The sequence below is a fragment of the Mastigoproctus giganteus genome, chromosome 11, assembly GCF_048544385.1.
Source record: "Mastigoproctus giganteus isolate SK-2022 chromosome 11, ASM4854438v1, whole genome shotgun sequence".
Lineage (NCBI taxonomy): Eukaryota > Metazoa > Arthropoda > Arachnida > Uropygi > Thelyphonidae > Mastigoproctus > Mastigoproctus giganteus.
The window spans coordinates 60657103-60672391 of NC_143585.1; the positions used below are offsets into that span (position 1 = coordinate 60657103).

Here is a 15289-nt window from a genome sequence, read left to right on the forward strand (position 1 = left end):
CAGTGGGGGGAGTGGACAAAGAAAAATACATATCCTAAAAGATGAAATATATTGTAAACAAATAGCATATAGGCAGGAGAATAAAATTTTTTAAAAAATATGTCAAAAAAAGGAAATTAATTTCTAAACTTTTATTAAAAATATTACAAAAATAAAAAAATTGTTAAAAACTGAATTTTCAATTATAATTTTAGAGCTAACAGACACCATTTCATGTTTTAGCATATCAAGTATATACAGAATTAAAAAAAAATATAACCTTAGAAAATTGTTTTGAATTTGTTTGTTTTTGCAGCAAAGCAATTAATGCTATGACACGCTAGTATATTGCATTTGTAAATTGCATGTACTGTATGGTTTTCTGCTAGATAAAAAAACAATTTTTGGGGGGGTTTCAGTGCAACCACCACCAAACTAACTTGTTAATGGTGTGGAAAAAAAATCATAATTCTTCTGGTCTTGATGGAATTTGAATTCAGTCTTTTTTTTTAATGTGTGGAAAGACAGCAATTGTAACAACTGTGCTACTTGCAGTGTAAGTAGCACAGTTGTAATATACAATTACAAAGAAATATTAATTATATTATACACTGCCAATAAAATATAAAATATAAGGTGCCAATAAAATATAAACAACACTATTATAGGGAACTATACTGGTGTCCAAAATTAAGCAACAGTCACAAAATGTACATTACAGGAACCCATAAAACATTTGATTGTAACTTCATAAGTGGATTCGACTGTAACTTTGCATTCGCAAGTGGATGATCTTTAATTAGTGCTATATACTGGCAAACAAATAGTAATAATTAATGGTAAAATAATAATCAAATACATATGCAGAAATCACAGCAGATGACTTACTGGTCAACAGAAGTTGTAGAAGGTATGACCATTGCTGATGGTCCTCTTGACTTCAATATGGCATTCACAGTATTGAAAACTACTGGAGATTATTAATGTGGTCAATTAGGGAGTTGCAATCCTTCTTCCATGAGCATCTCAAGCATTCTTTATAGGACTGACTCAGATATTGTGCTGGCCTATGAATAATGGTGTTCGTATCCAGGTAGCAGACAACCAGCATAAGTCAATTTAGTTGAGCATAACAGCCCTGTACAATGAAATTGTTCTCTATTACTATTACTTTCACCTGCATAAGGTTTCATGTAGGTCCAGGATGTCATCTCTATGTCATCTCTAGTCAATAAATTATTTACCTACCTATAAAGAAAATGAGATAGAGGCAAAAATCTGTTTTTATTTTTCAGTGAAACTCCCCTGAACTTCAATACACTTGTTCCATTTTGTTGGTAATGAGGAAATACCTGACAAATAAAATTCTTTATTCTGTCCATCAAAGAATGCAGAAACAGCAGACTTCAGTTCATTATCATCAGCAAAGCGACATCCACGTACATTTATCTTGAAGTGTCAAAAGATGAAATAGTCACTGGGGTCATATCTGGTCTGTAAGGTGGATGGGTAAGTTCTGTAAAGTCACAGTCTCTCAAAGCAGCAGCAACAGCATGTGACCTGTGTATTGGTGCATTGTTGTGAATAAGCAGCACACCTCTGGAAAGTTTTCCACAGCATTTTTCCTTTATGACTTCCCTTAGGTTGTACAGCAGGGAAGCATATGACTTCCCAGTGACTGCCTGCTTGTGTTCCAAGGAGTGAATGTACAAAATTCCCTCAGCATCCCAAAAAATGGTGGCGATAATCTTGCCAGCTGAAGGTTCTGTCCTAAATTTTTTGGGTGGGGGAGAACCCTTGTGCTTCCATTGCACTGATTCTTGCTTAGTCTCAGGATGTTGGTGATAAACCCATGTTTCATCACCCATAACAATTCTGGAGATGAAAGTTTCAGGATCCCTTCCATAAAGCTCTGAATTCTTCTCACAACACTGTACTCTAAATTGTTTCTGCACAGGTGTCAGAAATCTTGGGACCAACCTTACACTGACCTTAGTCATCCCCAAATGTTCATGGAGGATGGTTATAACTGTTCCCTCAGATATATTGCATTCCACAGAGATTTGGGACACCTTTAAATGCCTGCCATTCAGCACAAGAGTTTCCACATCTTGGCACATTTCTGGAATGGTTGCTGTTCACAGGCCTTCCTGGATGTGGATCATCTTCAATGGACTCTCTATCCCACTTGAATTGTTTTGATCAGAATTTCACCTGGTACTTTGAAGGTGTACTGTTGTCACACACAGCCGACATCCTTTCATGAATGGCCTTTGGCCATTTCCTTCTTTGTTGAGAAACTTGATGACTGAACAATGTTCCAATTTTAGCAAATCCATAATTTGATACAGGTGTTTTCCTTCTTTCTGTTACAGCAGCAAACCTAAAAACATAGCGGAATCAAAACTAATATGATTCAAGTTGAGATATGTAGGAACTTGATGAATCATGAATCATTGAAATATAACTATGGGAAGTACCTTAGGCAGATAACTTAATGAATGCCCCTTGTACTTCTGCACAGTCACTGTGCCACCCAAAAATATACTGTAATGGTGTTCCATTACAGTATGCAACTTGTTCCAGTAAAGTTTACAAGGATGAAGAACTCCAGCTAAAAACTGCTAAATAGATTTCAGTTTTTGAACTTTCATTTTAAGTGTTTAATTTAAGAAAGTAAGCTGGGTCATTAACAAACCTGTCTATATCAATAGAGAAACTGCTAACTAAAGACAACCAGACTGTGAAAAAAGTGATCTAATTGTTTCAATCATCTTTTTTAGCATATAAACAAGGGTATAAAAGTTTTTTTGGAATTTTATAGAAGGCGGCTGACTAGATAATCAAGAAACCATATTCCCAACAAGAACTATGACAAACAGCTTAATTATGAAAAATAAGATTCTATGAATTAAAGGTGGAAAATGCAGATTACTAAAAATTTTTGATCAAGAGAAAGAAAACGAAAAACTGGCTTTTTTGCTCACCCATCTGATTAGCCAGTATACTAAATTAAGGTTTCCATGGATGAGGGATACACAATGTACTAGATTTCAGGGGCATACATAAGTACCTGACTGAAACACAAGTTTACTGACAAATGGCAGGTCTTGGCAAGAAGCCAGAAAGTCCTATGATTTTATTGTTCTAAGAATTTTCTCTCTCCACTTTGGGGATTAGCAGAATATTTGCAACAATTTGCAAATCACATAGTGAGTTCAATAAAGAGAAGTTAATGATAAATGACATGTTCACATATCATTCATGTGATATCACTTATAACTTTAGTTCACAAAGAGGGATAAAGACTGTTTAAAAGGTTGGCATATTCTGTGGCTTGTTTAACTGAGGAAAACTGAGTGGTTCAGATGAGAAGTTATCATCATTTAATGAAACAAAAAAAAGAATAAAAATAGCAGTAAAAAGAAGAGAAGAGAAGAGAAGAGAAGAGAAGAGAAGAGAAGAGAAGAGAAGAGAAGAGAAGAGAAGAGAAGAGAGTATATCCTTGCTGATATTGTAGAGAAATACACCTTGTCACTGTATGTGATGTGTATAAATTTGTGCTGTAAAATAATTTTAAAGACTAGAAATGGCAGAGATATCAAAATAAGTTTCCAGTAAAACTACTAAGACCAAAATTCAGACTGTATCAAATGCAGTGGAGATGTCTAAGAAAACAAAGACTTTTCCTCTATCTAGCAGATGACAGCTAGATGCCAACCTTGATAAATTGTGTCAAAAAAAGTTCAGACAAACTACTGAGTTTCTTTCTTTTTTTCCTTTTGGATAATGGAGAGTAGGTATTTTCCAATGTCCAGTTGGAGGTCTGGAGAGGAAATGAAGTTATTTTTCTACAATCTTTAGAAAGTCTGAGGTAATTGAGATTGGTTTTGCATTTGGGAAATAGGAAATACTTTAAATGTGCACAAGTTCAGAAGAAAAAATGAAGCAAAAACATCTATTTACAATTCTGAACATATCCACAATGTATAAAATGGTGATTCAGAAGTTAAACAGCAGCAAGCTTCTGTGGCTTCTAAAGGAAGCAATATGATGGACTTAAGTTTTCCTGTCAAACTACATATGCTAAATTTTAAACAGAAAAAAAAATCCTCCATGGAGGAAAGGCATATCATCCAAATTTTAATATCTTATGATGATAGTAGTAGTAGTAGTGAAATGTGATGCAAGAAAGCAGTGTACCAGCTTATGCAGCATCAGTCAAAAAAAAAAAAAAAACAATTCACACAACCATTCCCTCTAAATGTTTGTCCACTTCCTCAAATTTATTTAACCTATCAACTTCCACAACAGATGGAAATTTGTTCCAGCAATTAACCACCCACTGGCTAAAGGCAAATTTCCGCACATCTATTCTACATCTGTCTTTCCTTAATTTGAATTTATGCCCCCTTAGGTTCGTAATCTGAACAAGTGGTAGAATCCCATCAGAATTCAGCATGCTCAACCCATTCAAGACCTTATACACTTCAATCAGATCACTGCGCAGGTGCCTAGTCTCCAGCAATTGCAATTTGCAGAAATTAAGCCTCTCTTGGTAAGGAGGATCCCTTCATTCCCCTACCAATCTTGTTGCCCTTCTCTGTACACGCTCAAGCAAATCTATATCCTTCCTAAAATGAGGCCTCCAGACCTGTACACAATACTCAAGGCGTGGCCTGACCATTGCCTTATACAGAGGGACAATCACCTCCTTTTCCCTGCTAGCAAAATTCCTATATATCATTGACAAGACCCCATGACCTGCCCTCTGCATTGCTCAGAAAACTTCATATCTGACCGCACAATTGCTCCCAGGTCTTTTTCATTTTCTACCACCTTAAGTGTTGGTACGTTTCTCTGGGGTTACTTCTACTCATATGTAGTACTTTGTGCATTTGTCAAGGTTAAACTTCAGTTGCCACTTCTCAGCCCATCTGCCCAAATTTTCTAGATCCTGTTGCAGTAGCACACTGCCATTACTGTCATTAACAACTCTGCCAACCTTTGTATCATCTCCAAACTTCGACACTAAGCCTGATATACCTTCATCAATATCATTGATAAATATACAAAACAACAGTGGACCCAACACCGAACCCTGTGGGACTCCACTAATAACATTAGTCCACGAAGAGCAGAACCCATTGATTACCATCCTCTGTCTTCTCCCACTCAACCATCCTTTTATCCATTGTAGCAATTTACCCTTAATACCATTCTGCTCCAATTTGTACAATAGTCCTCCATGCACAACAGTGTCACAAGCTTTCCTGAAATCCAAGTATATGATATGAAAATTATTTTTTGCATCCAGTTCCTTTGTAACCACATCATAATAACCAATCAAATTTGTCAGACAAGGCTTTCCCTTAACAAACCCATGCTGTGTCTAAAGTATTGCTGAAGTCTTGTCTAGATGATCCTACAATGCATCTTTAACCAGTGACTCCATTATTTTAGCCGGCATGATGTTTGTATTTTGGATATTAGAGTGCAATATCAAATTCAAACATATATCAAAAACTAGCCACTGGACACTGTTCATGACAACCTACCATCAACAACATATGAATATGTAATTAATTGATAAGGAAGGATGGAAAATGTAATTTCCAACATTGCTTGTTTCTGGAAAATGGTGCCAATCAGTAAGTATCTGGACAGCACTAGTAAAATTCTTCGTTCTGGCATACATTATGGCATGTTGGTGTCATGCAACAAATACTGTCCAGATACATCTGTTGATATCAAAAGATCATTCTCTGCTTATAAACTGTCTCACTATAATATTTCTAATTCACCCTAAGAAAAGACATAACTTTACTTCTGACATTATAATAACACAAGTTAATTTCAATTATATCTATAAGAATATTTACTTTTCCTTGTGTAAAAAATAGACCAAATTATTAAAACATTTTTTTATTTTTAATACATACAAATCCTCTGCCTCTACTAAAAATTTTTCATCATTCGTGTGCCTGGTCTTGGTACTTAATTGGCACACCTCATAAAGCAACAAAATTAGTGTGAATCATAGTCAAAAGATATAGCAGCGATATCTAAAACATTTTCTAAATAAATTTCAGTTTGCATGTTTCAGAAAAAGACATGCAAAATTCCTTAACAATAAAAAAAAGTAATTATCTGAATAAAATTGTTATTATTTGAATAAATACTTATAATAAAAAGATGATTAAGAATTTTTCAAGTAAAAATTTAATGGAATTAAAGTGATATTTTTTTTTTTGAAGTACTTTGATCCAAGCCAGAGGCGGGATACGAACCCGCAACCTTTGGGTTGCCAGGCAGGCACTTTACCCACCTGGCCAGCATAATTTTTCTTACATAAAACAGAAATTTATAATTATTAATAAAATAATTGATACTCCACCAGTTTATTAGATCAGCTTCACTCAAAGGTCCACAAAGAAACTTTCCATAGACATAATCTTCACAATTACTCAAAAAGGATTGCAATGTTCTTTGAAGGGCTTTAGCTTCATCTAGCTGCTTTTCACTATATTCAACATCTGAGAGAGAGATGATACACAATCTGAATAATATATATATATATACAGTATATTAAACAGAAAATTATTTAAAAACAGTTAGACTATTTTAATGTCATAAATCCTGTACATTACAAAAAATAACGTATTATACACAAAACCATACTAATTTGAAATCTGATATTTTGAAATCCAGCATAATTAAAATTTTTTAAAGATTTTGAAAATATCAACTTAATGCAAAACGGACTTCCACCGTATCACTTTCTTAGATATTCTAATGCCAAGAATATCTAAGAAACTAAATAAATGTAACTAAATAAACAATTAAGAGTCCACACAATATAAAATTATAAACTGCTATTTTAATATAACTGTAATTTAAAATCATGAAAGCAATAAAATGAAGATATAAATAAAAATACAGCAAACCCCCGCTATTCGCGGTATCTGTATTCGCGGTTTCGCGATCGCCGATTTAATATAAAATGAAACCTAAAAAAATGTGAATTTTAAAGCGCCGTGAATATTTTCCGCCATAAAAAACATGGGCGTGGCTAAAATTATCTTTCCCGGTCAAAACAGCGCTCAGTGGGTGGGGGGAGAGGGGTGACAAAATCGCGAGCGTGGATGTTTCTCGGTAATCCTTGTTCAGTATGTGTTAATCATGGAAGGTTTCGTCGTTTGCTTTTAATTTATATGCTTATAAACAATAAATTTATCAATTTATAAATTGATATGCTTCCAAAAGTGATAAATCTACCGTTTTGCAGTGTAAAACAGAGTTTTTCGAGTGTGTTAACGGAAGAAAGTGACTTTATTGTGGACAAGTTCTTTCTAACCCCTACAAAAATATGGCTACGAATAAAAAGAGAAATGTGAAAATATCAAAGAAGGTGATAACATTAGCGAATAAAATTGAGTTATTAGACAAAATTTCTAATGGTGAAAGTGTCTCCTCAGTGGAAAAACATTATAAAATCAATGAGTCAACAGTACGATCAATCAAGAAATCGGAAGAAAAAATCCGCCGTAGTGTCCGTGAAAACGCGATAATTGCTTCAAAAATTTGCTCTGTAACTCGTGATGTTAAATTAGAAAAAATGGAAAAGGCTTTAAATCTGTGGATAGAAGACCGAACTCGAAATAAAATTCCGTTAAGTTCACTCATCATTCGCGAAAAGGCAAAACTCCTTTATCAACACTTTAGCGAAACTGGTGATAGCACTGGCGGGATGTTTTTTTTTGCTAGCAAAGGCGCTGGTTTGAAATTTCTAATAAATATTACATTTAATATTAAATTGTTTCTTATTTTCATTTCGATGCCATATGCTTGCATTTCACTATGTACTGTCTATGTACATAGTCATATTATGAAGGTACATATAATACATACATAGACAAAATTTTAGACTAGTTTTTCTTATATATTTCATACTTTGGAACGGTACCCCTTTATTACTATGGGAGCCATAACTCAGTATTCGCGTTTTCGGTATTCGCGACATTTCTCAGGAACGTAACCCCCGCGAATACCGGGGGTTTACTGTATACATATATAAAATTTCAATAAAAGCAGAAAGCCTTCTACAGCCTAGACTTTCTTCATCAGTGGATAAACTATTCCTACTGTACAGTTTTCCACTTAAGGCAAAGTATGATTTAAATGTTGGAACAAAATTCATCAAGCAAGATGATTGTGGAGATGATTGCTGTTTTCTACATTTATTAATAATATTGATGAAGGTATATCAGGCTTAATATACAAGTTTGCAGACGATACAAAGTTTTGGCTGGTTGTTATTAACAGTAATGACAGCACACTACTGCAACAGGATCTAGAAAAGTTGGGCAGATGGGCTGAGAGGTGGCAACTGAAGTTTAACACTGACAAATGCAAAATACAGCATATGGATAGCAGTAATCCCAGAGTAACATATCAACTGTGTGGTACTCTACACAGGGAAGTGGAGAATCAAAGAACTTGGAGTCAAAGGAATCTGCAGTCAGATATGAAGTTTTCTGAGCAGTGCAGACAGGCTGCCAGAGCAGCTCATGGGGTCTTGTCAATGATATATACAGGAATTTTGCTAGCAGAGATAAGGAAGTGATTATACTTTTGTATAAGGCACCACTCCTTGAGTATCGCACATACAGGTCTGGAGGCTTCATTTTAGGAAGGATATAGAGCTGCTGAAACGAGTACAGAGAAGGGCAACAAAATTGGTGAGGGGAAAAAAGGGTTCCCCTCACCAAGAAAGGCTTAAATTCTGCAAACTGCAGCATCTGGAGACTAGGCACCTGTGAGGTGATCTGATTGAGGTGTATAAGGCCTTGAATGTTTTGAGCAAGCTCAGTGATAGGATTCTTCCTCTTGCTCAGATTACCTGAGGGAGCATAAATTCAAACTGAGGAAAGATAGTTGTAGAATAGATGTTTGGGAATTTGTCTTTAGCTAGTGGGTGGTTGATTGCTGGGACACATTTCCATCTGTTGTTGTGGATGGAAATTTTCCCCAGCTACCAATATGGAAGTTTGTCCCAGCTATCAACAACGACAGATGTTGATAGCTTAAATAAATTCAAGGAATAACTAGACAAATGTTTGGAGTAAATGAATAGGTGAAATGGGAAGTGTTTTTTTTTTTTTTTTTGGTCAATGTTGTATAAGCTTGCTTTCTTGCATCATATACCTCTACTAATGCTGATTTTAATTCTAGAAGCCAACGTGTCACCAGTGGATCAACTCTGATTGAATTCATATTGGTAATCACTGATCAGAAAAGTTGAGATAGTGTATAAGAGTTGGTAATTAATGGATTTCTCTATTACTTGAGAAAAAAAGTAAGGGCAACAGCAAGGAAGGGAAGAAGTGTTTAAAAGGATGACTGATGGATTTCTCCATTACTTTGGAAAGAGTACAGTTAAGTGCAATGAGATAATAATTAGAAGGGAGAGGATTTGTCACTCTTTTTAGGAACTGGCTGGATGTGAGCAAATTTCCATGCAGAAGGAAAAACAGAATTGCAATGAGGAAGTGTAAAAATGCAATGCAAAAGAGGCACATGATCAAGAGCACAGGTTTTGAGAATGAGAATGATGACATTTGAGAATGAGAATGAGAATGAAGAAATAGAATGACATGAAGTACTAAGGTAATTGTAAATACAAGAGTTTAAAGAAAAGTAGAATGTTAGTAAATCAGCTTTATCTTTTGCTGTGGAGGCAATAGAGAGGTGGGGATATAGATGGAGAGAATTTGTGGCTAGCAGATTTGCAAGGCTAGAGACCAGAATGCTCGATCACCACTTGGACAAGAAGCAAGTTCTACTCCTAGCCTGTATGAAAACAAGTTTGGATTGATTGATAATTATTTTACAATTGTGGCAAGCATTAGTGTGAGCAGAAAATGAATATGTTGATTTGGATGAAAGCCAATTGCTACATTCTTATCTTAAACAGATTTAGCCCATTTATTGGAAAAACCAAGGTGCTGATAAAGAATAAGATTTTTGGGTGCACTATTGAAAAGGATTTTGTTCATACACAAATAATTTCATAATCTGAGCAAATATTAAGATTGGAAGATTTAAGACAGTAATCCAACCAGGGAAAAAGGGAATAGAAATCACACAGCTTACCCTATTTTGCATTCTTGTAATGTCAAATGGCATGAGGATGTGAAAGACCATGTAAGAGAGAGGTTCTATCGGAGAAAACACCATCACCAAATTGTGATCTGAAGTACTGAGAAGACTACTAACCTTGAAGGACTGTTGGAGAGGAAAAGATCAAGGTGTTGGGCATGTGGTCAGATTTGTCTGGTATTCTGTAAATTACATGCACAAATTGTATAGGGTGATCAGTAATTGCAAACTTCTCATTCCCAACCAACTGGGTCCACAAAACCAGAAAACTGAAACAAGCTGAGGCTGTGAGCATTAAAATTCCCAAAGAAAATCACTTCATTGTTAGGAAAGTTAGACTGGAGAAAGTCAAGTTTCAAGTAAAGGATATCAAAAGGCAAAGACTAAAAAACAAAATGTGTCATTGTCTTGTAAACTTCAATCAAATATACTTTGGACAAGTCTAGAGGTCAAGACATGTTAAATCATGAACATCAAATAACTAATTTATTTAATGAAATAAGCGTATTTGATTGTTTTATACAGCAGCACATTTGCGTGTTTTTTAATCATTGTCTTTGAAGAATTCAATTTCTCGAAATGATTTTGTCCACTAATGTAGTACCATCTCTAATACATATTTTAGAATTAAATCAGCTCATACACCAACCATAAGAATAAGTATTTACTGTAACTAAAATATTTACATATTAAAATAAAATAGCTATTTACAAAAACTGCTATTATATTAAATTAAATTATATACATGTAAAAACATTAAAACTGTGATAAAATCCTTAAGATAAAATACACTAAAATAAACCGGATTAAAAGCGATAAAAACAATAAAAGTCTCTGGAGCTTTCGGAAGCATCGGCTTCCTTCCTCAGCAGTAACAAACCTTCCTGCAGCACGTCCATATATAACAGGCTCACGGTACCTATACACGTGGTGCAGTCGGCGCATGGTCTGAACTGGAAGCGGAAATAGCTCGGGAACGTGTTAAGCAGGACATCTCTAATTTTCAGGACATCTCTAATACAATTACAGCAATTACAATAAAATTACAATAAATACAATTTTTTCAGGACATCTCTAATACAATTACAGCATAAATGTTTTTAATGGATTTGTAGTTTAATTTACATAATACTTAGTTCATTATGTTTCTATTTTAACAAAGTTTTTATAGTTTTTTTTTAAGTTATTAATTTAACTGTTTTGTTTTATTTTATAAGCAAATTTCTTTAGTCTTTTAGTTAATATATTAAAATTAAAAATATTGTTATATTGTGTCTTATTCATTTTCCTCCTCCTATACTTATTCTAGTATGCAATTTACTTGGAGTTGAAATGGTTATGCCTACAGTATCAATAAAGATTGTTAGGAATGTTTATTCATTTGGTCTTTCTGTTTCACCTATCTCTTCACTGATGAGAAAGTTTGAAATGGTCATATGAAAAGTGGCAGTCGCTTTCTACATTTTAGGTCAATAGTAGGCAATTCACAACCTGGTTATTTGGTATTCCTGATTTAGCTTTGACCTTGATCTCTAGACTTGTCTAAAGTATATTTCACTAGAAAGGAAGTCAAATGTAGATGTAAACTCTGTATTATGAGCAGAACTAGGAAAGCTTTTTCAATTAGCTAGACAAAAACTCGAAACTAAGAGGGAGAAAAAATGTCAAGAATAAAAAACCTTAAAAATTTAAAATAAATAAACAACCAAGATGAAATGCATGAACCTCACAAACTACTAGAAAATTGCAGCATAGGACTAAATAAATCCAATAAGAATTTTTTCCAGATAAGTGTATTAACTGTAGTTACGAAATAACAGAAAACAAGCCAATACATTTTTTTATTTATTTTTTATTTTTTTTTACATGTAGCATTTTGGAAGTGCTAGCTGCAAAGAGGCAAGAGTATACCAGCCAGAATTATGTATTTTTGTGTCTCTTCTGAATATTTTTTTTCTGATTTCAATGCAGTGTAGAGTTATTAAGATAACTTTACATTAATGCATACCTTGAAAATAATTGCTATTTACCTGTAACTAGCAATACATTGTATCGCACCAACAATGAGATTTGGTGATGGTACGAAACTCTCTTAATGGTATGGTCTCAGCTCAATAGCTGTCATCGATAAAACTTGAATGCAGCTGTCTATTTTGGTATTCTGAATAATTCTGCCTTATCTGCATTATAGCAATTCTCTGTAAATGTTTGTTTTGTTTGTACAAATAGATCTTAACCGAATTTTAAGGATTGTGTTTCATTACTTTTAAAACTAACATTAGTCTTTTGCACAGTAACTTATTGTACAATTATTGTAAGTTACTGTGTCAGAAGACACCTGCTACAGAAGTAGGAACATCTAGGAAACCAAAACAGGTAAAAGTTAACATATGGGAGAAACTTTATTAAATTCCTTCACCAAACTACTCCAAGTACTTGACAGTATAAAAAGAGGAGGAAGGAATCACTATTCATCAATAACAATTAATTTTAAACTACTGGCATGGTAGGGGAATCTTGCAAGAGAACCAAAACTCAAGGCAATTATCAAAAGAGACAGCAGACTGCAGGAGAAGAGATGGACTCAGAAGTTGCAATTGCATCAAAGGACTCCTCACAGGTCTATATTATTACTTCACAATACTCAATGAGAATTGGCTAAGAGCCTATTACAAGCCTATCATTATTTGTTTCCAAAGATACTTTTTTGTAAGAGTCTGCTTCATATGTCCTATTAGCACAGAGGTGATTATACTTAAACCAAATTATTAAAATATGTTTTAAGTAAAATTTTTTATTCCTTTATGCAAAGATATGTAAACAATCAAACATTTTTATATTTTTATACTTACTATGACGATAAGGAGATAAAAGACAAAAGATCCTGAAGTCATTTGCAGAATTCTCTTTCAAAAATTCCTTTATAGAAAGTGTATTTTGTAGTGACCGTGACATTTTTACATCATCTACTTTATGAAGATAACCTGCAGAGAATGGTTAAAAAGAGCACTGTATTATGAGAAAACTGATTACACAAATTTTTAATATAGAATGCAATTGTGATCATCATAATTCTATGATAATAATAAGCAATGATACGAAGAAATGTTCATTTATCTGGTTAGAAAATACTAGTATCTTTCTCTATTATAATTTTCTTAGAACAAATCCCTTTAGTCGAGTTGGAAACACCAGCAGATGCAGGCTTAATTATAATTATTTGGAATGGAGCATAATTTATTCCATCTAATGCATTCAAAATAATCAATACAACACTGAGAAGATGATAGAAGCAGATGTACTGAGAAGACATTTGATTTTGGGATAAATATATATTGCTTGGTGGAAGCAAATAGTCAAGGCAACTTTGATCACTTTCCCACTATGGTCCTTGTTCAAGTGTTTTATTTTTAAGCATTATATGAGAGCCCAAGTTGAAGCATTTATCCAGGGGCTGTTAGCAGTGGATAATGATGACTTAGAACAAATGACTGACCTTCTCAATATGCTGTGCAAGGGAACCTTGGTCAGCAATATCACAACCAAGAAAATGTTGAGAAACAATGAAGTAGATGCCCTGTCTGAGGGCTCACAACAGATTACCAGGTGATGATAGTGTGCAAGGGCTATGGCTGAAGATTGAGACAGGAGAGACAAAGATGCGATAATGCTGCAATATCATTCTTTCTCTTTCTGTAACAGGACCCAGTTGATCGTTTTGAAAGTAGACTTCTTCTTCTTTAATGCTGCCGAATGGCGTTTGCGACTTCATTTTGATATTGTTCTCTGTCTAGCGCTGCGTGTAGAATTTATGCTGTTGTCATGTGAAGCCAGGTGTTGATGTTATCTAGCCATGCCATTTTCGGTTTGCCTGGGCATTTCTTGCCTTCGATCTTTCCCTCCAGGATGAGTGGTAGTAGGTGATATTTTTGTTGGTTCCTAGCGATGTGACCTAGGTATTTACATTTCCTGCTGATGATGGTTTTGAGCAGGTCCCGTTCCGTGTGCATGTCCTGCAGGACCTGTACGTTGGTTATCTTGGCTGTCCACGGGATTTTCAGCATTCTTCAGTAAAGCCACATTTCGAAGGCCTGGAGCTTTTTTGTAGTGGCTGATGTTAGAGTCCAGGTTTCTACACCGTAGAGCAGTATTGGCCAGATGTAGCATTTCAATGTGCGTAATTTGACCATGATGTTCAAGCTTCTGTTGGTGAGGAGGGTTTTCCACTTAGTGAATGCCTGCCTGGCTTGTTCAATTCTGCTTTTGATTTCGGCCTCATGGTTCAGCTGGTCATCAATGAGTACTCCGAGATACTTGAAGCAGTGTATTTGCTCTAATTTTTCATTGTTTAGTTTGATCGTGATTTTGCTTGCAGTCCTGCTGACCTTCATCACCTTTGTTTTCTTTTTGTTAATTCGTAGCCCCCATACTTGGCTTTCTATGTCCACTTCATTCAAGATGGTCTGTAAATCTTGTTCTGAATCCGCTATTAGTGCTGTGTCATCGGCATATCTTAAGTTATTGATGTAGTGTCCGTTAACTTTTATGCCGATGTTCTTGTCAGCCAGTGTTTGGTCGAAGATCATTTCCAAATAGATGTTAAAAAGAATGGGAGATAATGGGCAGCTTTGCCGGACGCCTTTTTTTTTTTTTTTTTTCTATTGGAATTGGGTCAGTCAGGTCGTTGTCATAGCGAAGCTGGGCTGTTTGATTCCAGTAGAGAGTTGTAATAAAGTTGATATCGTTGTTTTCAAGCCCAGGTTTTCTCAGTCGGTCAATTAGACGGTCATGGTCTACTGAATCGAAGGCTTTCTCGTAATCAATAAAACATATATACACGTCTTTTTGATGTTCATAGCACCTTTGTAGCAATATTTGTAAACAGAAAATTGCTTCTCTGGTGCCTAGTCCCCTGCAGAATCCGAATTGTGTGTTTCCTAGTGCACTTTCGCACTTACATCTTATCCTTTGCTGAATCACCTTGAGGAAGACTTTTAGCACCTGGCTCATTAGACTGATCAGCCTGAAGTCTTCGCGTTTCCGGCTGGTAGCCTTTTTTGGTAGGGCCACGAAGATGGATTGGAGCCATTCGGATGGAATGTCGTTGTTGTTGTAGATTTGATTGAACCATTTCGTTAGTTGTTGGATG

At 35.0% G+C, this 15289-nt stretch overlaps 1 protein-coding gene across 1 annotated transcript in view; it reads right to left on the reverse strand.

The window, feature by feature from the left end:
• Nucleotides 1–15289, reverse strand: part of LOC150078046 (putative cysteine--tRNA ligase, mitochondrial) — a 110123-nt gene that overhangs the window by 34782 nt on the left and 60052 nt on the right. The window contains exons 8-9 of the mRNA XM_090384852.1: nt 12993–13124; nt 6377–6515 (exon numbers count right to left, since the gene is read on the reverse strand). Of these exons, the coding sequence (XP_090240978.1) occupies nt 6377–6515; nt 12993–13124 (271 nt within the window). The remainder of the gene's footprint in view (nt 1–6376; nt 6516–12992; nt 13125–15289) is intronic.